Raw genomic sequence first — 24,211 nt, forward strand, 5'->3', positions numbered from 1 at the left:
AAGAAATAATGGTTTATCTATTACATTACTTAGTTCTCTTAGTACTCGTGGGTGTATGCCATCCGGACCCGGAGATTTATGTATTTTAATCTTATTTAGCCGGTTTTGCACCTCTTCTTGGGTTAGATTGGTGACCCTTAATATAGGGTTTTCATTGTTTCTTGGGATTTCACCTAGCATTTCATTTTCCACCGTGAATACCGTGGAGAAGAAGGTGTTTAATATGTTAGCTTTTTCCTTGTCATCTACAACCATTCTTTCCTCACTATTTTTTAAGGGGCCTACATTTTCAGTTTTTATTCTTTTACTATTGATATAGTTGAAGAACAGTTTGGGATTAGTTTTACTCTCCTTAGCAATGTGCTTCTCTGTTTCCTTTTTGGCAGCTTTAATTAGTTTTTTAGATAAAGTATTTTTCTCCCTATAGTTTTTTAGAGCTTCAATGGTGCCATCCTGCTTTAGTAGTGCAAATGCTTTCTTTTTACTGTTAATTGCCTGTCTTACTTCTTTGTTTAGCCACATTGGGTTTTTCCTATTTCTAGTCCTTTTATTCCCACAAGGTATAAACCGCTTACACTGCCTATTTAGGATGTTCTTAAACATTTCCCATTTATTATCTGTATTCTTATTTCTGAGGATATTGTCCCAGTCTACCAGATTGAGGGCATCTCTAAGCTGGTCAAACTTTGCCTTCCTAAAGTTCAGTGTTTTTGTGACTCCCTGACAAGTCCCCCTAGTGAAAGACAGGTGAAACTGTACAATATTGTGGTCGCTATTTCCTAGATGCCCGACCACCTGCAGATTTGTTATTCTGTCAGGTCTATTAGATAGTATTAGGTCTAAAAGTGCTGCTTCTCTGGTTGGATTCTGCACCAATTGTGAAAGATAATTTTTCTTGGTTATTAGCAGAAACCTGTTGCCTTTATGGGTTTCACAGGTTTCTGTTTCCCAGTTAATATCCGGGTAGTTAAAGTCCCCCATAACCAGGACCTCATTATGGGTTGCAGCTTCATCTATCTGCTTTAGAAGTAGACTTTCCATGGTTTCTGTTATATTTGGGGGTTTGTAACAGACCCCAATGAGGATTTTGTTACCATTTTTCCCTCCATGAATTTCGACCCATATGGACTCGACATCCTCATTTCCTTCGCTAATATCCTCCCTTAAAGTGGACTTTAGACAAGACTTTACATAGAGAGTAAAGTGACAATAGTACTGTATGAAACTGATGTTTGTGCTATCTAAGTGTGGCTGAAAAAAAAAATGGAGTTGTTGCATAAGGTTTCAAGGCTACTGGCTAAGAAGGCTTACACTGCTCCCTTAACCACCAGTTCCTCGTTGAAATTTCATTTCCAGGCTGTAAATGCTGGGCCACATCCTGAAACCTCATGCATGGCACATAGCTGACTGCTTCTCCATTATAAAGGGTTCTACTGTTGGTTAACAACCTACTTTTACTTTCCTTACATTTCCTTACATTGTTTTTGTTGTGCTCCCTTGGCAGGCACAGTTTCACCTTACACATGGCCTCAGCCTCTGCACTCACCATTAGCACCACGTTCACTTCCTCATCCCTTACCATGCACCTTGCCCATTTTAAACTATGTATGATATGTCACTGTTTAGAAAACGGTGCAGTGTTCCAAAGGCAGGAAAATTTGCCCACTTCAGATGGACTTCTAAGAGTGCAGTATCAATATAGTGGTGCTGTTTCTAACCAAATATTTTTATGTGCTTTGAGGCACAACTGAGGCACAATAAATGCTGCATAAAATGTCACTGCTGAAAAAAATTGCAGCATTAGAATGGTAGGAAAATGTTCCAACTTCTGATGGACTTCTTAGACTGCAATATCAATATAGTGATGCTATTTCTAACCAGACAATGATTTTTTTGTTTTGAGGTACAACCCGAGCATGATAAATGCCATATAACATTTCACTGCTGAAAAAATGCATTACTATTGCAAAAAATTTGCACCCCTCAGATGAACTGGTTGCACTGAAGAAGCAATAATATAGCTATGCTATTAAAGTCGAATCAAGTCTGGTTGTATGCTTTTGGTGCACAACTGCAGCAGTAATATTGTTGTATAATATTTCCCTGCTCAGAACAATTTGCAGGATTAAAAACACAAAGAATATTATTAGGCCTGAGAAGGGGTTTTGGTATGAGTTGCAGGCTGCAGCATAAAGGACGTGCAATTCACCCTATCCTGTCCTACACGATCCCTTCAGCATAATCTTTCCCTAAGTGCTGCAAGCAGCAGTATTACTATTAATTATAATTAGCCCTAAGAAGGTCTGTTGTTGTACTTGAAAGAAATGTAAAGGTGGTTGAATCCCTGGCTAATATGCAGCAACAATTCTGTCCCTGTTTCACCAGCACCTCTCCCTGCTCTGCCTGTTTCTGGTGTACAGTGTGATGAGCATATCATCTCTGGTCTTATATAAACCTCTTGACGCTGTGCGGCAAGACAATCACAGTAATTCCAGTACCAAGATGGCTACGGCATTACAGTGACTGGCAGGCAATCCCAACATGTTTATTGACTGTCTAAAAAGCGCCAAACATGCGGGGTGGGGGCTCAAGCTCCCCCTCAAGTGTGACCACATAGCATTTAATCTTAATTATCCAGATGTCTATTTTCAGTAAGCCAGGAGGCATAGACTGTTATCTTTATGTTGGCTCTTCTTATAGGTTGAATTGATATTTGTAAATTGATGAATGGTTATTTACCTCTTATATCACCTCATACATCTTATTTTCTGTTATCTTTGCAAGACAGTGATGCAGGGTCACTAAACAATGATGTTTGCTGATATGTTGATTACACATTATACCTGGCCATGCAGTTTGTTGACTTGCAAACAATGAAGGAAAAATTTTGAATAGTCAAAAAATGCGAGTTAACCTCATCAGCCTTTCCTCTTGACCTGTGATTGATGTCTTGAAGAACAGTTGTAAAATATAAAAAGGGAAATGCCTCTGTATCATGGCATCCAATACATCCAAGAGATCCAAACATCCAGAAAACCAGAGAATCTTTTCAAAACCACAGCCAGCAACACTTTACAGGATAGCTGCCAGATTATGGCTCTATCACGATGGACACAGATTTGACATTCTACAGGATGCCAGCTTGGACAACCATGGCCTGAGCTGAAAGAATACAGATCTTCTCCATTGACCTTCAATGAACACATGGATATGTTTGAGGTAGTCAGAATTTTGACCCACCAGTCACCTGATCCCCATAGATACTTTTGGGAAAGCCAGGATTGGGACACACCATTCACCTGACACTATGCAGATGTTCAGAGAATCCAGGTTGTGACCCTCTGGCAACCTGGCCTTGTACCTCAATGGACTGTCACCTTCCTAAGCGTGCTGCTACTTGCTCTCTGTGTGTGCCACAGATGGGGTAGTTGACCCTGGAAGCTCTGAAGTCACAGCTGCTCTTATCCCAGCAAGTAAGCGGAAGGGTGAGACTCTGTAATTTTGCACCATCTTGGGTATTTTCCTGGGGCTATTTTGTGTGCTATTTGCCTGTTTTGTGGTTCAATAAAGTATTTTCTTGTTATTGTAATCTCACCCTGTGTTTAAGTAGTACTATGCCCACAGTAAAAGGAAAGTTGGCTGTTCAGTTGGATGATCTCTGGTTCATGCGGTCTCAAGCCAGTGGACTAGCGCACCCACTGATCACGGTGTTTCCACATAGAGCATTATAAATGTAGTCACGTAGTAACAAACATCTAGAGCACAATACTTATTAAATATTTTTCATGATTAAAACATACGTTTGATAAATTTTTGCTTGAAGGACATGTTTGTTTTGACTTAAAATAAGGAGAAAAGGAAAATTCCATGTATATTTTCATTTGACTTGTATAACAATTAGTGTTGAGCATTCTGATACCGCAAGTATCGGGTATCAGCCGATATTTGCGGTATCGGAATTCCGATACCGAGTTCCGAAATTTTTGTGATATCGTGAATCGGTATCGGGATTTAGATTAATGTGTAAAATAAAGAATAAAAATAAAAAATATTGATATACTTACCCTCGGACGGGCCCTGGTTGTCACCGCTGCAATCGCCATGTTTTCCTTCCTATGAATGAGCTTGTTAAGTACCTTCGATGACGTTGCGTCTTGTGATTGGTCGCTGAGCGGTCATGTGACCGCTCACGCGACCAATCACAAGCCGCGACATCATCGAAGGTTATTAACGCGCTCATTCTTAGGAAGAAAAGCATGGCGATTGCAGCGGTGACAACCAGGGCCCGTCCGAGGGTAAGTATATCAATATTTTTTATTCTTTATTTATTCTTTAAATGGGAAATGTTTAAGAACATCCTAAATAGGCAGTGTAAGCGGTTTATACCTTGTGGGAATAAAAGGACTAGAAATAGGAAAAACCCAATGTGGCTAAACAAAGAAGTAAGACAGGCAATTAACAGTAAAAAGAAAGCATTTGCACTACTAAAGCAGGATGGCACCATTGAAGCTCTAAAAAACTATAGGGAGAAAAATACTTTATCTAAAAAACTAATTAAAGCTGCCAAAAAGGAAACAGAGAAGCACATTGCTAAGGAGAGTAAAACTAATCCCAAACTGTTCTTCAACTATATCAATAGTAAAAGAATAAAAACTGAAAATGTAGGCCCCTTAAAAAATAGTGAGGAAAGAATGGTTGTAGATGACGAGGAAAAAGCTAACATATTAAACACCTTCTTCTCCACTGTATTCACGGTGGAAAATGAAATGCTAGGTGAAATCCCAAGAAACACTGAAAACCCTATATTAAGGGTCACCAATCTAACCCAAGAAGAGGTGCGAAACCGGCTAAATAAGATCAAAATAGATAAATCTCCGGGTCCGGATGGCATACACCCACGAGTACTAAGAGAACTAAGTAATGTAATAGATAAACCATTATTTCTTATTTTTAGGGACTCTATAGTGACGGGGTCTGTTCCGCAGGACTGGCGCATAGCAAATGTGGTGCCAATATTCAAAAAGGGCTCTAAAAGTGAACCTGGAAATTATAGGCCAGTAAGTCTAACCTCTATTGTTGGTAAAATATTTGAAGGGTTTCTGAGGGATGTTATGCTGGATTATCTCAATGAGAATAACTGTTTAACTCCATATCAGCATGGGTTTATGAGAAATCGCTCCTGTCAAACCAATCTAATCAGTTTTTATGAAGAGGTAAGCTTTAGGCTGGACCATGGTGAGTCATTGGACGTGGTATATCTCGATTTTTCCAAAGCGTTTGATACCGTGCCGCACAAGAGGTTGGTACACAAAATGAGAATGCTTGGTCTGGGGGAAAATGTGTGTAAATGGGTTAGTAACTGGCTTAGTGATAGAAAGCAGAGGGTGGTTATAAATGGTATAGTCTCTAACTGGGTCGCTGTGACCAGTGGGGTACCGCAGGGGTCAGTATTGGGACCTGTTCTCTTCAACATATTCATTAATGATCTGGTAGAAGGTTTACACAGTAAAATATCGATATTTGCAGATGATACAAAACTATGTAAAGCAGTTAATACAAGAGAAGATAGTATTCTGCTACAGATGGATCTGGATAAGTTGGAAACTTGGGCTGAAAGGTGGCAGATGAGGTTTAACAATGATAAATGTAAGGTTATACACATGGGAAGAAGGAATCAATATCACCATTACACACTGAATGGGAAACCACTGGGTAAATCTGACAGGGAGAAGGACTTGGGGATCCTAGTTAATGATAAACTTACCTGGAGCAGCCAGTGCCAGGCAGCAGCTGCCAAGGCAAACAGGAACATGGGGTGCATTAAAAGAGGTCTGGATGCACATGATGAGAGCATTATACTGCCTCTGTACAAATCCCTAGTTAGACCGCACATGGAGTACTGTGTCCAGTTTTGGGCACCGGTGCTCAGGAAGGATATAATGGAACTAGAGAGAGTACAAAGGAGGGCAACAAAATTAATAAAGGGGATGGGAGAACTACAATACCCAGATAGATTAGCGAAATTAGGATTATTTAGTCTAGAAAAAAGACGACTGAGGGGCGATGTAATAACCATGTATAAGTATATAAGGGGACAATACAAATATCTCGCTGAGTATCTGTTTATACCAAGGAAAGTGACAGGCACAAGGGGGCATTCTTTGCGTCTGGAGGAGAGAAGGTTTTTCCACCAACATAGAAGAGGATTCTTTACTGTTAGGGCAGTGAGAATCTGGAATTGCTTGCATGAGGAGGTGGTGATGGCGAACTCAGTCGAGGGGTTCAAGAGAGGCCTGGATGTCTTCCTGGAGCAGAACAATATTGTATCATACAATTATTAGGTTCTGTAGAAGGACGTAGATCTGGGGATTTATTATGATGGAATATAGGCTGAACTGGATGGACAAATGTCTTTTTTCGGCCTTACTAACTATGTTACTATGTTACTATGTTATATCAATATTTTTTATTTTTATTCTTTATTTTACACATTAATATGGATCGCAGGGCCTGAAGGAGAGTTTCCTCTCCTTCAGACCCTGGGAACCATCAGGATACCTTCCGATATTTGTGTCCCATTGACTTGTATTGGTATCGGATATCGGTATCAGCGATATCTGATATTTTTCGGATATCGGCCGATACCATCTGATACCGATACTTTCTAATATCGGACGGTATCGCTCAACACTAATAACAATTGCTATTTTGTAACAATTGAGCTTTGTATAACTAAACCATATTCCCTGTTTTCTGTCTATCTTCTCAGCCTATGCCGCAACCGGGGACCAGAGTCAAATTCCTCTTATAGCTGTGTCGGTAACTGTGGGAATTATTCTTCTAGCTGGAATGGTTGGTTTTCTTCTCAGTGGAAGGTGAGTGGGATTATGTTGAAGCTTTGAAAACAACTTGCATTTGCATTTTATGCACACTCAATTCTATTTATACAATTACATTTATTTTATTTTCAGGTTTATATTTTACAGAGTAACAACTTTTAAAACTGTTCTAGAAAAATAGCATGCATGGTTTTATTATAGATAAGAGGAAAAACCCGAGAAGGTTTCATTAGTTAAAATGTAAAAACAAGACCTGTAGTGTAAAGCATTAGTAAGTTTCTCTGGGAGGACTCAGTGCCTTTGCTTTCTATTCATATCCTTTCCCATGTATGTACAAGCCATTGATTTCTTCACTTGAACCACTCTCTTGAGGACCCAAGAAAATTAGTGAACTGTGCCTGTGAGAAATGAGCTAGAGCTCTGGAAGCTGCAAGAAGCTTGTGTCTGGCTATACATCATGTTTGCAGCAGGTCATAACAGCTAAATGCTCTCTACTAAGTGTTAAAGACACTTGTCACAAAGTAGTTCAATAATTCTGAGACTGCAGCTGTCTGTAAAAGTGGAATGTTATGTTGAATTTGGGGAAGCCACCTGCTATATTAGTTGTGTTGAGTTATTTAAATTGCTTAATTGGATTCATAACATGCATTCATAACATTTCTTGGATCATTTTGTGATATGGGTTTCATTCCTGGTTTCTTTCTGTGAGCCCTGGGCTGGGCTGTCACCCATTTATAACCCTGACCTTCTAATTCTCACTGCCAGTTAACACCTTTCTGACATTGGATGTACTATCCCGTCAAGGTGGTCTGGGCCCCTATGACCACCGACGGGATAGTACGTCATCACCGATCAGCCGCGCTCCCCCCGTGGCCAGGTGTCAGCTGATTATCACAGCTGATTATCACAGCTGGCATCCGGCACTATGTGCCAAGAGTTGTCACGGACCGCTCTCGGCACATTAACCCCCAGAAAACTGCGATCAAACATGATTGCAGTGTTCCGGCAGCATACGGAAGCATCGCGCAGGGAATGGGCTCTCTGTGTGCTTCCTAGAGACCTATGGAACAACACGATGTGATCGCGTTGTTCCGAGTGTCTCCTCCGTCCTCCTCCCTGCAGGCCGCGGATCCAAGATGGCTGCAGGGGGCCTTATGGGTCCTGCAGGGAGGTGACTTGCAAGCGCATGCTGAGAGCTGGTGCTGGCAAGCCTCCTGCACTGCCTGTCAGATTGCTGATCTGACACAGTGCTTTGCGATCTGACACTATACCATGATGTCCCACCCTGGAACAAAGTAAAAAAGTTAAAAACAAAAATATTTACATGTGTAAAAAAAAATCCTAAATAAAGAAAAACAAATTGTTTCAATAAATACATTTCTTTATTTATATATATATATAAAAACAATAAAATTACACATATTTAGTATCGCCGCATCCGTAAAGACCTGACCTATAAAACTGTCCCGCTAGTTATCCCCTTCAGTGAACACTGTAAAAAAAAAGAGGCAAAAAACAATGATTTAACATCATACCGCCGAACAAAAAGTGGAATAACATGAGATCAAAAAGACGGATATAAATATACATGGTACCGCTGAAAATGACATCTTGTCCTGCAAAAATGAGCCACCACACAGCGTCATCAGCAAAAAAATTAAAAAGTTATAGCCTTCAGAATAAAGCAATGCAAAAATAATTATTTTTTCTATAAAATAGTTTTTATTGTACAAAAGCACCAAAATATAAAAAAATATATATAAATGAAGTATCACTGTAATCGTACTGACCGGAAGAATAAAACTGCTTTATCAATTTTACCAAACATGGAATGGTATAAACGCCCCCCCAAAAGAAATTCATGAATTGCTGTTTTTTGTTCATTCTGCCTCACAAAAATTGGAATAAAAAGCGATCAAAAAATGTCATGTGCCCGAAATTGGTTGTTAGGGCTAGTGAAATGCACCGAGTAAATATAGGTGTTTATTATTATTGGTGCGTTCACAGCCCGGGGTCCACAGTGCAGGAGGAACCTGCTGCTAGTGAATGGGGGCACTATTTGGCGGTATAGGCTAGCTCTGTTACTTCACAGAGTAGCCATGAAAGGAAAGCACTGCGCCCTGTTAGACTCACAGGAGCACAAGCTAACTGCCAAACTGATAGCAGTCAGTGGTCATGCAAGCACACAATCTCCTCACCGGAGGTGCCAGTATTCTAGGGGCTTATTTCAGCCAGGTCCCTGAATACAATCACACAATCTCCTCACCGGAGGTGCCGGTATACAAGGGGCTTATTTCAGCCGGGTCCCTGAATACAATCACACATAACCACACTGGCACAAAGCACATAACTTGGATTGAAACTAGCACATGGCTGTGCGGTCATGCAAATCTTTTATAGCTGCAGCAAGTACAGGACCTTCCCAGAAGGACCAACGGGAGGCTGCCACAGAAGTTGAGCACCTTCAGGACCTTCCCAGAGGACCAATGGGATTAGCTGCAGTATCTAAGCATGTGACCCTTGATCTCCAACAAGAGATCTTACCCTGGGCATGCTCAGAAGGGTAAAAGCAGGACTTAGTCCCAAAAACATCTGCTCGCCACTGCCCAGTACTGGCTGCATTGGCAGAAGCTGGAAAGGCAGCAGTGACCCCTTTGCGCAGAGTCAGACTGAGTGAGACGCTGGGACCGACATCTCCGGTGAGCAGTCTCCACTGCGGCAGGAGAAGAATAGGAGATTGCAGTGGAGATGGCCCGAGATTCCCCCCGTGCAGAGGCGGGAACTCGACCCCTAACATTGGTACCAATACAAATGTCAACTCGTCCCGCAAAAAACAAGACCTCACATGACTCTGTGGGCCAAAATATGGAAAAATTATAGTTCTCAAAATGTAGTGATGCAAAAAATATTTTTTGCAACAAAAAGCGTGTGTGACAGCTGCCAAACATAAAAACCCACTATAAAAAAACAGCTATAAATAGTAAATAAAACCCCCTTTATCACCGCGTTAGTTAGGGAAAAATAATAAAATTAAAAAAATGTATTTATTTCCATTTCCATATAGGGTTGGGGCTAAAGTTAGGGTTAGGGTTGGAGCTAAAGTTAGGGTTGGGGCTAAAGTTAGGGTTAGGGTTGGGGCGGAAGTTAGGGTTGGGACTAGAGTTAGGGTTAGGGTTGCGCAAAAGTTAGGGTTGAGGCTAAAGTTAGGGTTGGGGCTAGAGTTGGAGTTAGGGTTTGGATTACATTTACGGTTGGATTAGGGGTGTATCAGGGTTAGAGGTGTCGTTAGGGTTATGGTTAGGGTTGTGATTAGGGTTAGCGGTGTGTTGGGGTTAGGGGTGGGTTGGGATTAGGTTTAGGGGTGTGTTCAGGTTAGGGTTGTGGTTAGAGTTGAGATTAAGGCTAGGAGTGTGTTGGTGTTAGGGGTGTGTTGGAGTTAGGGCTGAGGTTAGGGTTGGGATTAGAGTTAGGGGTGTAATGGGGTTAGGGTTGTAGTTAGAATTGGAGTGTTTCCACTGTTTAGGAACACCAGGGGCTCTGCAAACACAACATGAGGACCAATCTCAATTCCATCCAATTCTGCATTGAAAAAGTAAAGCGGTGCTCCTTCCATTTCGAGCTCTTCTGTGCGCCCAAACAGTGGTTTACCCCCACATATGGGATGTCAGCGCACTCAGGACAAATTGGCCAACAACTTTTGTGGTCCAATTTCTCCTGTTACCCTTGTGAAAATAAAAATTTGGGGGCTAAAAATCATTTTGTTGGGGGTTTCTACTGTTTAGGTACATCAGGGGCTCTGCAAACGCAACGTGACGCCCGCAGACCATTCGATCAAAGTCTGCATTCCAAAACGCCACTTCTTTCCTTCCGAGTCTCGACATGTGCCCAAACAGTAATTTTCTCCCACATATGGTGTATCACTGTACTCAGGACAAATTGGACAAGAACTTTTAGGGTCCAATTTCTCCAGTTACCTTTTGGAAAAATACAAAATTGGGGGCTAAAATATCATTTTTGTGGAAAAGAATGATTTTTTTTTAATTTTCACAGCTCTACATTATAAACTTTAGTGAAACAATTAGAAGTTAAAAGTGCACACTTTATATGTAGATAAGTTCCTTAGGTGGTCTACTTTCCACAATGGGGTCACTTTTGGGAGGTTTCCACTGTTTAGGCACATCAGGGGCTTTCCAAACGCGACATGGCATCTGATTTCAATTCCAGCCAATTCTGCTTTGAAAAAGTCAAACGGTTCTCCTTCCCTTCTGAGCTCTGCCATGCGCCCAAACAGTGGTTTACCCCCACATATGGAGTATCATCATACTCAGGACAAATTTCTCAACAACATTTTGGGTTTAATTTCTCCTGTTACCCTTGGTAAAATAAAAAATTGGGGACAAAAAGATCATTTTGGGAAAAAAATATGATTTTTTATTTTTACGGCTCTACATTATAAACTTTAGTGAAACAATTGGGGGTTCAAAGTGCTCACCAAACATCTAGATAAATTCCTTAGAGGCTATCCTTTCCAAAATGGTGTCACTTGTTGGGGGTTTCCACTGTTTAGGCACATCAGGGGCTCTCCAAATGTGACATGGCGTCCTATCTCAATTCCAGCCAATTTTGCATTGAAAAGTCAAATAGTGCTCCTTCCCGTCTGAGCCATGCGCCCAAACAGTGGTTTACTCCCACATATGGGGTATTGGCATACTCAGGATAAATTGTACAACAACTTTTGTGATCGAATTTCTCCTGTTACCCTTGGTAAAATAAAACAAATTGGATCTGAAGTAATTTTTTTGTGAAAAAAAGTTAAATGTTGATTTTTTTTAAACATTACAAAAATTCCTGTGAAGCACCTGAAGGGTTAATAAACTTCTTAAATGTGGTTTTGAGCACCTTGAGGGGTGCTACTTTTTGGTATTTTCTATCATATAGACCCCTCAAAATCACTTCAAATGTTATGTGGTCCCTAAAAAAATGGTGTTGTAAAAATGAGAAATCGCTCTTTTAACCCTTATAATTCCCTAACAAAAAAAAATGTTTGTTCCAAAAATGTGCTGATGTAAAGTAGACATGTGGGAAATGTTAGTTATTAAGTATTTTGCTTAACAAATCTCTGTGATTTAAGGGCATGAAAATGCAAAGTTGGAAAATTGTGAAATTTTGAACATTTTCACCAAATTTCCGTTTTTCTCACAAATAAACGCAAGTAATATCAAATAAATTTTACCACTGTCAAGAAGTACAATATGTCAGAAAACAGTGTCAGAATCATCGGGATCCGTTACAACGTTCCAGAGTTATAACCTCAGAAACGGACAGTGGTCAGAATTGTAAAAATTGGTCTGGTCATTAACGTGCAAACCACCCTTGGGGGGTAAAGGGGTTAAAGTGCCTACTCTCTGTTGTGTTATCTGTTCCTGTATTGCTGTGGAATTCCTATTGTGCTGTTCAGCTAATCATCTGCAAGGGGACATTTGCAGTGACATTTGCCTAATGTTATATGGTTTGCTTCTTTCATCTATTGCATATACTATGCATATATGATATGTTGTTCATGTATTATTACTATGTTTTCCCATAGTAGCGCTCTCTACATTTCCTCCTATCTTGTTTCCTCGCATCTTTTCTGCTTGTCAGTGCCGTCTTGCAGCACATGCACCAGGACTGAAGAGAGGATTCTCCTGTTACCTCTACCCTGCACCCTCCATATTCTACCTCATTTTATCCCTTCATTTTCCCTCACATCCTACCTCATCTCACTAAGGTACTGTGAGTTAAAGTGGTTAAAAATCGGCACCTTATTGTCTGGTCAAGCATAGGAGGGAAGAATTGCGAGTAACATTATCTGCCATAGCTTGTACAGAGATCCCTGCTCACATCCCTCAGACACAACTCATACACGTGCATCTGTGGAAGAATACCTATTGTCTTATCACGGTTTGTTTCCTGACAATTCTTTTTCTGCTGATTGTGTACCTTTAATGTCCCCCTTACTCTGACACCACTACTTTGACTTCATTTGGCTGGTTCACTCCTCTGGTCAGCAACTCTTCCATTGAAACAATTCAGTGGACCCCATTTTAAGACCAGATCTCTTTACAGGTGTTAAAAAGAGAGGCATGGGTCCCTTTAGAATCTACCAGATGGAGGAGTTAGCGCCGATAATGTCCAAGGCCGCCTATTTGAGCTTAATATCTCTATAAGACATTACAGGTTTATTGTAAACAGCTGAAAGTTAGCACATTTTGCTAATAAATCTAATATGCCGTTTGGGTTGAATAATTTTGATTGCAATTGTAACTAAAGTGTTTTATCATAAACATCCTTAGAGTGCTTGAAATATGTAATGTCATACTATAGTGAACAAATAACTATTTGCCTGATTTGTATTTCAGGAACAGTTGTTGTAGATTCACGCGTAAAACATATATTTTTGTGATTTCCATAAGCTTATTAGGACAGAAAATAATTTCACATTCAATTTGGATTATATTGTATATTGGTCTGAATTTTTCATTAAACTGAATTTCATCAACACAAATACCCATAATTATTTTATTTTATTTCTTAATTTATTTGTATTTTACAATCAACTCCATAATAAATTGAGATTTCTTATTAAATTGCTGTCACATAGTTTCTCGACCAAAATAACAAGATTATTTATTAACTTAGTCCTAGCGAAGTTTACCTTTACAAGGGTCAAGCGAGCTGTATTGACAATCCCTCTAGATGGTTAATTTTGTCTTTCCAGAAAGTTTCCAGTAATTATCTGGATAATTGGGGCCAGAACAAGACAAAATAGAAATGTATTTGCATAAATTGCAACTATTAGGTCTTGATTTGCTGGAAATCACTGACTTTAATGATTGAAATCACATTGCAGACTCACAATTAGAAAATTATTTTTTATATATCTCTTCTCCAGTCTCCACCATTGATTGTTCAGTTAATATTTTGTTTAGTGTTAAAGATATCGCTGAAAATTAAATAATATTAGCTACTAATAAGCAGTATAGCAGAAGTGCTATATTTCTAAATAATCTGTCAAACATACATTTAACCTCTTACTTGGTTTACCTATCCAATAAACAAAGGTGTGCCATAGATGTGGCATTTATGTGAACCCTGAAGAATGATGTTCCACTCAACATTTATCCATTAGCTATGTAAAGGATGCTCGCTCTTCTTCAATTTTTTTATTTTACTCATTTAGCGCCATTAATTTCACAGCGTTTTACAGACACCATCATCACTGTTCCCATTGGGACTCATAATCTAAATTACCTCTCAGTATGTTTTTGGAATGTGAGATGAAAAAGGAGCACCATGAGGAAACCTACAAAACACAGGGAGATTGTATGAACTCTTTGCAGGTAATAGGATTTGAACCCAAGACCCCAGCACTGTAAGGCTACCGTGCTATTCCACCATGATGCCCCTTTGGATAAGTGATAGAAATTTATTTATTATGCTTTGTTATATAGTGTCATCATATTCAAAAGCACTTTACAGATTTATCATCGCTGTCCTCATTGGGGCTCACAATCTAAATTCCCTATCACTTTGTCTCCAGAGTATAGAAGGAAACTGGACTATGCAGAGGAAACCCACAAGCTCCTTGAATATGTTGTCTTTGGTGGTATTTGAACCTAGAACCCCCATCCTGCAAAGAAACAGTGCTAACCACTTAGCGACTGTACAGCCCAAAGATTGACAATTTATAGATCAGTGAGGATCTGACTTTTGGAATCTAAAATGATCAACTGGAAGGGTGCTTTTACCTCCATTAGAATAGAGCGGTAGTGCACATGCATGAGGCTGCTCCATTTATTCTCTGTGGAGCTGCTGACCAAAGCTTTGCAGCTCCATAGGAAATTAATGGAGTGATAGTCAAGTTTGTGCACTGAGACCCCACTCTAATGGGGATAAAAGTGCCCTGGCAAAGATAAAAGTGGTCATCTGCTGATTGGTGCAGGTCCCAGCCATTGGACCCCCAATCTATAAGTTATCATCTAGCTTTAGATAACCATTTTAAGAAAATCTTGTGTAAAATGAAGAGGTATTCTATTGAACAGCAGTTAGAACTTCTGACTTCATTGTTTAGCCACATGTAATTAAAAGATGGACCCTAAGAATTAAAGACATGTGGTTTCTAGGCAACACAAAGGTAGAAAAATGCAGAACTCTTTGCCAAACAAAGCTAATTTATGAAAGTAGCCAGAGTAGGTCATGGACAGGCTCTGTGAGCATCATGGTAGACTACTTATAGTGTTTGATATTTGCATTTGCATTTAGGTTGATTTAGTGTAAATCCAAATGAATAATTTAGTTTTCATACAATGGTTGACATACAGAATGTATGTCAATGTGATGAACCCGTACCTCGCCACCCCACCTGACATCACTATTACATGAGTAGGATCACGTAATGCGGTCTCCCCACTTCCACCAACATGACCTTCCGCTCCCCCTGGGGATGCAAATGGTCAGTGTGAAGGATGAAACTGGATAGATCACACAGAATCGCACTGCTGCCACCAAATGTTACAGTTTTACACAGACACCTCCAGTCCACACGGGCCTAGGGAGGCACAGGGAATGTGAGGATGTGGCACACGCAGTAAATGATGTGGCACCACACTCACGCAAAACCCTGGCAGACCCCTTTCACTAGCACCAGTGAAGCAGAGCGCTGCCAGCCCAGTAGACTATGTTGAGAAATTTTCACAGCACATGCAAAAGTATAATGGAAATGTTTTTAATTTTTATTAATAATAATTTTTAATAGTTGCTCAAGATAAGTGCAAGTGGCGGACAAGGTAAAAATATATATGAAATAAAGGACGTAAGGTTTCGACCCACTCCGGGGCTTAGATCACATAGTCGCTCTAGGGGAAGAGGGAACAAAAACAGATTGCCAGTGCACAAACATATAGTAAGTAGAAGGTACATACAATAATTATGCAATATTTACAATATACAAAAAAGACAGAGATTCCCGGAGGGAAAATACTATGACAGTAATGCAGTCCATGTGATGAGACAGCATCCTGTATATCCTTCAGGTACTAGAAATATGTATCGCTTCCTCATTTCAATTGGGTACCTTAATGAAAATGTCCATTGACACTAAATAGTTAGTGAATAATAAGTGCAAATATGCAAGACCATAGACAATAATAGATTTATTGAAGTGAAGCAAGGTTGAAACCCCCCATAGGGAAAGGTGTGACCAAATAGGGGGAAGGTGGCGGGAACAATGGAGGCAAAAGTATTATGTACCTGTGTAGAGTCCAAATGGCAAATAAAGATCCCCAAAGTGATAAGTATATGGCAGATTCCTGGAAAGTGGAAAATAAAGCATGAATAGTCTGTGGGATGGGCAAGTAAGAAGGGGAACAGCATTCATTATGTAATTATCTTAGTAAAGGCTGTCAGTGTGCTCCCATGCCTCCTGTGTGAATCTCTCCTGGGTATGGAGAAGGCCCACTGGACTTTTATATGGTGCAGACTGGAAGTCTGGGGGCATGCGGTCATGGGGGTGGACCTCTGGAGCCAGCCGTGACACATGTTTAATGGAGAAGCGGCGCGGTGAAAACAATAACATAGGTGGGAGATGTCATGGGTAATGATTTGATGCATCACGCACCATGTGACCTGTAGTGCGCATCCCAGCAATAGGTGGTCGGGTGGAGTCATGTGGAAACATGTCACACAACATGTTACCCGTGGTCGTGGAATCCATGCTGTGAAATGCGCATGTCCCGAAGGTTGATGTGTGAGGACAGAGGAATAAGGGGTCACATGTCACGACGTGTACTATGCGACCCATGGTCATGGAGACCAAGAACATGGTGTGGGGCAGCACTGTGCAGTGCGCTCCTTCCAGTGACTTGTATTTGTTAGAGGCAGTAACCTCATGATGCGTAACGCACCATGTGACCCATTATTGGGATGATCAGTGCATTTACAAGACTAGAATTGTCACACGGGCAGGTCAGCCTGTCATGTTGGTGGCGTGCCGTGGAACAGTGTGACAGAATATATAGAGGAGGGAAAGTAAGGAAAGGAATCAGGGAGGGTTATACTGGAGAGGATAGGAGCTGATGGTGGTATACATAAGGTTAAAAGGGAGAAAAAGGAGGAGGGGGTTGTTAGATGAAAATACAGAGTATAACAAAGGGACGATATGGCACAAATGGGAATAGGTATGGGAAAAGGAGGGGAAGTTAGGCATAGAAGACAGGGAACTTATAATGGCTTGGTCACCAATGGAGGGTTGTGGGGAAGGCAAGAGGATGAGGCGTTTCTCCTGTCTACCTGCTTTAATGGTTCTGTAATGGAAAAGAGTAGGTTATTAATTAATAAAATTGATTATGATTATTAGATCAGTAGGACTCATGTTTTGATTGTTCATAAAAAAAGATCAAGCTCTTGATTAGGGCTCAGTGGAGCCAAAGTTTGGAGCCTATGGATCCAGTAGGATTCCCTTCACTTGAGTAGCGTAATGTGTTTACCCCCTCTATGTCACCTAGGGACCTGCTCCAGGACTTGAAACTGAAGTTGTGACATTTGTGTTGAGCTGTGGAGAAATATGCAGGAATGGGTAGCTAATTTTTGCTACATAGAATCATAGATACAGTGGGGCAAAAAAGTATTTAGTCAGTCAGCAATAGTGCAAGTTCCACCACTTAAAAAGATGAGAGGCGTCTGTAATTTACATCATAGGTAGACCTCAACTATGGGAGACAAACTGAGAAAAAAAAATCCAGAAAATCACATTGTCTGTTTTTTTAACATTTTATTTGCATATTATGGTGGAAAATAAGTATTTGGTCAGAAACAAAATTTCATCTCAATACTTTGTAATATATCCTTTGTTGGCAATGACAGAGGTCAAATGTTTTCTGTAAGTCTTCACAAGGTTGCCACACACTGTTGTTGGTATGTTGGCCCATTCCTCCATGCAGATCTCCTCTAGAGCAGTGATGTTTTTGGCTTTTCGCTTGGCAACACGGACTTTCAACTCCCTCCAAAGGTTTTCTATAGGGTTGAGATCTGGAGACTGGCTAGGCCACTCTAGGACCTTGAAATGCTTCTTACGAAGCCTCTCCTTTGTTGCCCTGGCGGTGTGCTTTGGATCATTGTCATGTTGAAAGACCCAGCCACGTTTCATCTTCAATGCCCTTGCTGATGGAAGGAGGTTTGCACTCAAAATCTCACGATACATGGCCCCATTCATTCTTTCATGTACCCGGATCAGTCGTCCTGGCCCCTTTGCAGAGAAACAGCCCCAAAGCATGATGTTTCCACCACCATGCTTTACAGTAGGTATGGTGTTTGATGGATGCAACTCAGTATTCTTTTTCCTCCAAACACGACAAGTTGTGTTTCTACCAAACAGTTCCAGTTTGGTTTCATCAGACCATAGGACATTCTCCCAAAACTCCTCTGGATCATCCAAATGCTCTCTAGCAAACTTCAGACGGGCCCGGACATGTACTGGCTTAAGCAGTGGGACACGTCTGGCACTGCAGGATCTGAGTCCATGGTGGCGTAGTGTGTTACTTATGGTAGGCCTTGTTACATTGGTCCCAGCTCTCTGCAGTTCATTCACTAGGTCCCCCCGCGTGGTTCTGGGATTTTGCTCACCGTTCTTGTGATCATTCTGACCCCACGGGGTGGGATTTTGCGTGGAGCCCCAGATCGAGGGAGATTATCAGTGGTCTTGTATGTCTTCCATTTTCTAATTATTGCTCCCACTGTTGATTTCTTCACTCCAAGCTGGTTGGCTATTGCAGATTCAGTCTTCCCAGCCTGGTGCAGGGCTACAATTTTGTTTCTGGTGTCCTTTGACAGCTCTTTGGTCTTCACCATAGTGGAGTTTGGAGTCACACTGTTTGAGGGTGTGCACAGGTGTCTTTTTATACTGATAACAAGTTTAAACAGGTGCCATTACTACAGGTAATGAGTGGAGGAAAGAGGAGACTCTTAAAGAAGAAGTTACAGGTCTGTGAGAGCCAGAAATCTTGATTGTTTGTTTCTGACCAAATACTTATTTTCCACCATAATATGCAAATAAAATGTTAAAAAAACAGACAATGTGATTTTCTGGATTTTTTTTTCTCAGTTTGTCTCCCGTAGTTGAGGTCTACCTATGATGTAAATTACAGACGCCTCTCATCTTTTTAAGTGGTGAAACTTGCACTATTGCTGACTGACTAAATACTTTTTTGCCCCACTGTATATGACTGGCTATATGATCCCTGACATGTTGTACAGTTTCACCCACATGAAGAAGCCCACTGGGGCACTTGATGACATAGATAAATTGGATTTGCAGTTTTAGTTTCCCTTGATTGGGAATGAGCCCTGTTCTACGGTGATGTACTTTGCTGGATTTTACATCGGGTCGGGCCAGGCCCCTGCTACTCGTTAAGATCAAACACAGCATTGCTATCTGGATCCTACTTTTCAACTGTTCTATTTAGCTCCATATTTCTGGGTGCTAGATTGGGTTGAGAGCCAGGCGGGCATTCACCATATTCTAGGGATCTTGGAAATATACATGACGGCTAAGATATATAATATCTCCATAACTCCATATAGAATTCTAGCTAACTCAGTAAAGCAGTTTAGACAACATGGTATCCACTTAACAAGCAAGCCTTTTGTTCTGAGCTTAACTGGCTTAAGGTGTGAGATATGACAATCAGAGCCTTTTGAGTCTTGACCTCCTGCTGCTGCTTAGCTGCATACTGAAGGGGGTCTAGGTGTTCTGTTACAGCTGCACATTGTCAGGAGGATTGTAAGTTGTCAATAAATGGGGGATTCATCACAGTCAGCTTGGTACAGTTTTACGCTGACACCCTCTGCTCACACAGGCCCAGAGAGGCATGGGGAGTAAGAGAATGTGGCAGCTCTCTTGCTCACAACCCTGACAGGCTGATTGGCCTCTTTCACTAGCACCAGTGAAACAGTGCCTGGACAACCAGGTAGGACTGCCACCAGTTTCTCATTAGATATAAGCCTCGTCCGTTATGGTTTTATATTGGGACAGAAATCATCACTAGTTATATATATATGCAAATACAATAGTGGTAAGACAAAATATATCAGTAGATGGATCATGTCAATTACCCATTTGACATTCGACCATGTGTGGCCTGGGCCACAGGGGCATGGGATGTCAGCTGGTTCTTTGGTTCCTAGGTCCATCACGGTTACTCGACATTGCCTCCACTTTTGAAGTGACCCGCAAGCATAACAGAGAGAGAGGCCACATGGCCTTACACTAGTTTGTCATGCTGATTGACAGCCAGTTTCCCTCAATTAAATAGTGGAAAGCAGGTTGTCAATCATCATGACACTAGTAGTCCTGCCCTGTCAACAGAAAAACAGAAAAACTATGCTGTTCTGTTGACAGGAAGTAGCTGAATCTCTAGCAGTAGTGGTCAATGAAGGCGCTGGGTACAAAAGACAGGTAAATGACACTGTTAGCAACTGAGCACCTTTGTGCTCAAGTCCAAGATTTCTCCTTTAAAATAGAGCTAAATTAACATATACACTGATTACTTTTTCTATATAATTTATTCCATACCTTTGTTGCTTCTGCATATGTGCTAACTGAAGAATGTAGAACATAAATCCCTCTCTGCTGTGTACTGAACTGTGTATGGAATCATAGCAGCTAGCCTCCTTCCACCTCCTCAGAGTCACTTGCAAATTTAGATATAAAATTTGCAGATTGGAAAAATGGTGAAAACACTGAACACATGTCATATCATGGATGCACACAAAAGAATTGTGAATACAAATTAAATACTAACCGAAGAAGGTTAATTTGTTTCACATTTCAAATAAATAATATGTTAGGTATAGCGGAACGCACCAAATAATAAGACTGATAGTGTACGGTGCGTTCGTAGCCCGGGGTCCACCGTGCAGAGATGGAACCTGCTGCTGAGTAATGACGGACTATATGGCGGTACTCATAAGTATACTCGCGTGGGTTAAACTTCACCCAACGTGAAGGAAGCGATCCTGTTGCGTCACAGGATCGCGGTACCGCACATAGAAGGCGAGCAAGCAGTCAGCGAACTTAACCCCAACTAGGATTGAAGTCCGATTAGACCACTTGCTGGCACAACACCGCAACAGGGTGTGTAAGGCAACTCTTATAATTAGAGCACCGAAGTGCGAACTGTGCCGTGCTGGCAGGCACCACTAAGTACCCAGACGTGGGTCAGGAAGCGCACTACTGGCGCGTGGCGCCGCACTGGCGGTCACAGCAATAGACGCTGATACGTGTGTGATACGTTGAGTGATTTGTCGGGCGCTAGATAGCAGCCATACTCCATACGCGAACAGTCATACAATAGGGTAGGGGTATTTAATGAACGACTTGCACTCACAACAAACACACGTATTCAATTGTACACTAGCGCATGGCCGTGCGGTCATGCGCAGTTTATATAGTTGCAGCACAGGAAGTGGCCACAGAAACTTTGCCCTTCCAAGACCTGCCAAGAGGTCCAATGGAATGTGCTGCAGAGCCTGAGCACATGACCCTCGATCTCCAACGGGAGATCTTGCCCTGGGCATGCTCAGTGTGCGCAAACAAGGACTTAGTCCCAGGGAAGTCCGCTCGCCGCTGACTAGCACTGACTTTAATGGCAGGAGCTGAAGAAGCAGCAGTAACTCTCTGTACAGAGTGAGAGCGAGCAAGACACTGGGAGCGACGTCCCCGCTGAGCAGACTCCACTGCGGCCGGAGGAGAATGGGAGACCGCAGCGGAGACGGATCGAGATTCCCCCTGTGCAGCAGAGGAAACTCGACTCCTAACATTACCCCCCCTCCTAGGGCCCCCCCTCCTTGGGCCTCGCTACGCTCGAAGGCAGCAATGAGCTGTGGGGCCCGAATGTTTTCAGCAGGCTCCCAAGACTTGTCCTCTGGACCATAACCCTTCCAATCCACCAAATAAATCTTTTTGCCGCGTACCACCTTGCACCCCAAAATAGCGTTCACCTCGTAATCGTCCGTAGACGAACCCGATGTCCCGGCAGATGACTCGGATAACCGGGACATGTATACGGGTTTCAGGAGGGACACATGAAAGGTGTCGGTGATACCCAAGCGTGGAGGAAGAGACAGGCGGTAGACAACAGGATTAACCTGTTCGAGAACCTTGAAGGGACCCAAGTAGCGAGGAGCAAACTTAGTGGACTCAACTCGCAGCCTGATGTTACGGGCGGAGAGCCACACCAAGTCGCCAGGGGCAAAAGTCGGAGCGGGGCGCCGATGAACATCGGCGGAGGACCTCATTCTCTCCTTGGAGGCCCGAATGGCATCCTGCGTGTGATCCCAAATGTCCCGTGCCTCCACAGCCCAGTCTGCCACCCTGGGATCAGCGGAAGACACAGGCATGGGCACAGGAACACGCGGATGCTGGCCGTAATTTAAGAGGAATGGAGTCTGACCGGTGGAGTCGGCTACGGCATTGTTAAGTGCAAACTCTGCCCAGGGTAGCAAGGATGCCCAGTCATCCTGTCTGGCAGAAACAAAATGTCACAGATATGTGACCAAGGTCTGGTTGGCCCTTTGTACCAACCCATTCGTCTCGGGATGATATGCGGAAGAGAGATTTAACTCAATACTGAGTAGACGACATAGCTCCCTCCAGAATCGAGACGCAAACTGGGGACCCCGGTCACTAACAATTTTGTCTAGCATACCGTGTAATCGAAAGATATGCTTGATAAACAAGACAGCCAACGCCCGTGCAGATGGTAGCCATGGAAGAGGCACCAAATGCACCATTTTGGAAAAATGATCGGTGATCACCCAGATAATGGTGCAATTACGAGACTTGGGTAAGCCAACCACAAAGTCCATCCCGACCATCTCCCAGGGCCTGTCAGCCACGGGCAGAGGATAAAGCAAACTAGCTGGCCGTTGCCGAGGAGTCTTTTTCCTGGCGCAAGAGACACACACCCGAACGTACTCCGTGACATCACGAGCCATATGCGGCCACCAGTATGTCCTCGCCAGTAACTCTGATGTCCTTTTAGTACCAAAATGTCCACCCACCCTGGACGAGTGCGCCCAAGAGAGAACCTCCAGTCGCAAACAAGATGGAACAAAAGTCTTGCCCGGGGGCACAGACTCCAGCGAAACCGGGGCCACGGTTCTCAAACTCTTGGTGGGGACAATAAGCCGAGGCTCCTCCTCCGCAGATGACACAACGGAGCGAGAGAGAGCGTCGGCCCGAATGTTCTTGTCCACAGAAAGGAAATGGAGGGTGAAATGAAACCGGGAGAAGAACAAGGACCATCTGGCCTGGCGAGAATTCAACCGCTGAGCTGTCTGCAGATACACCAAATTTTTGTGATCTGTGAAGACTTGGAAGGGAAAACGTGCTCCCTCCAAGAGATGTCTCCACTCCGAGAAAGCCAACTTCATGGCTAGCAACTCCCTGTCCCCGATGGAATAATTCCTCTCTGCTGGTGCGAAGGTCTTGGAGAAAAAGAAGCAAGAATGCTTCCAACCTTGAGCATCCTTTTGGAAGAGGACTGCTCCAGCACCAACAGAAGAGGCATCCACCTCCATGATAAATGGCTTATCAACATCGGGGCGATGAAGAATGGGAGCGCTAGCGAAGTGTGACTTTATAGAGATAAAGGCCTTGGAGACCTCCTCAGACCACAATTTGGGATTCGCCCCCTTCTTGGTGAGGGCAACCAAGGGAGCTACCAAAGTTGCGAAATGCGGGATGAACTGGCGATAATAATTGATGAACCCCATAAAGCGCTGCACCGCTTTAAGAGAATGGGGTTCCTGCCAGTCCATCACAGCCTGTAGTTTGGCAGGATCCATAGCCAATCCCTGGGCTGAGATGATGTAGCCTAGGAAAGGTAAGGACTCATGCTCAAACATACACTTCTCCAACTTGGCATAGAGGGAGTTTGCCCGTAGGAGGTCGAAGACTTTGCAAACATCTCTCCGGTGGGAGTCAATATCTGGAGAGTAGATGAGAATATCATCCAGATAGACTACGACCGAGGTGGAAAGCATATCCCGGAAGATATCGTTCACAAAGTCTTGGAAAACGGCTGGGGCATTACAAAGCCCAAAGGGCATCACCAGATATTCATAGTGCCCATCCCTGGTGTTAAAAGCCGTCTTCCATTCGTCCCCCTCACAGATGCGAATCAGGTTGTAAGCACCCCGCAGATCTAATTTAGTAAATACCCTTGCTCCCCGAAGCCTATCGAACAGTTCAGATATCAAAGGCAAAGGGTATTTATTCTTAACGGTGATGGCGTTAAGACCCCTGTAGTCTATGCATGGACGCAATTCCCCAC

General features: G+C 42.5%; 1 protein-coding gene across 5 annotated transcripts in view; it reads left to right on the forward strand.

The window, feature by feature from the left end:
• Positions 1-24,211, forward strand: part of EPHA5 (EPH receptor A5) — a 715,434-nt gene that overhangs the window by 628,261 nt on the left and 62,962 nt on the right. For all 5 annotated transcript variants that reach the window (XM_069743129.1, XM_069743127.1, XM_069743125.1 and 2 more), the window contains exon 8: positions 6,770-6,875. In XM_069743129.1, coding sequence (XP_069599230.1) covers positions 6,770-6,875 — 106 coding nt within the window. The remainder of the gene's footprint in view (positions 1-6,769; positions 6,876-24,211) is intronic.

The sequence above is a fragment of the Ranitomeya imitator genome, chromosome 1 (genome assembly GCF_032444005.1).
Source record: "Ranitomeya imitator isolate aRanImi1 chromosome 1, aRanImi1.pri, whole genome shotgun sequence".
Lineage (NCBI taxonomy): Eukaryota > Metazoa > Chordata > Amphibia > Anura > Dendrobatidae > Ranitomeya > Ranitomeya imitator.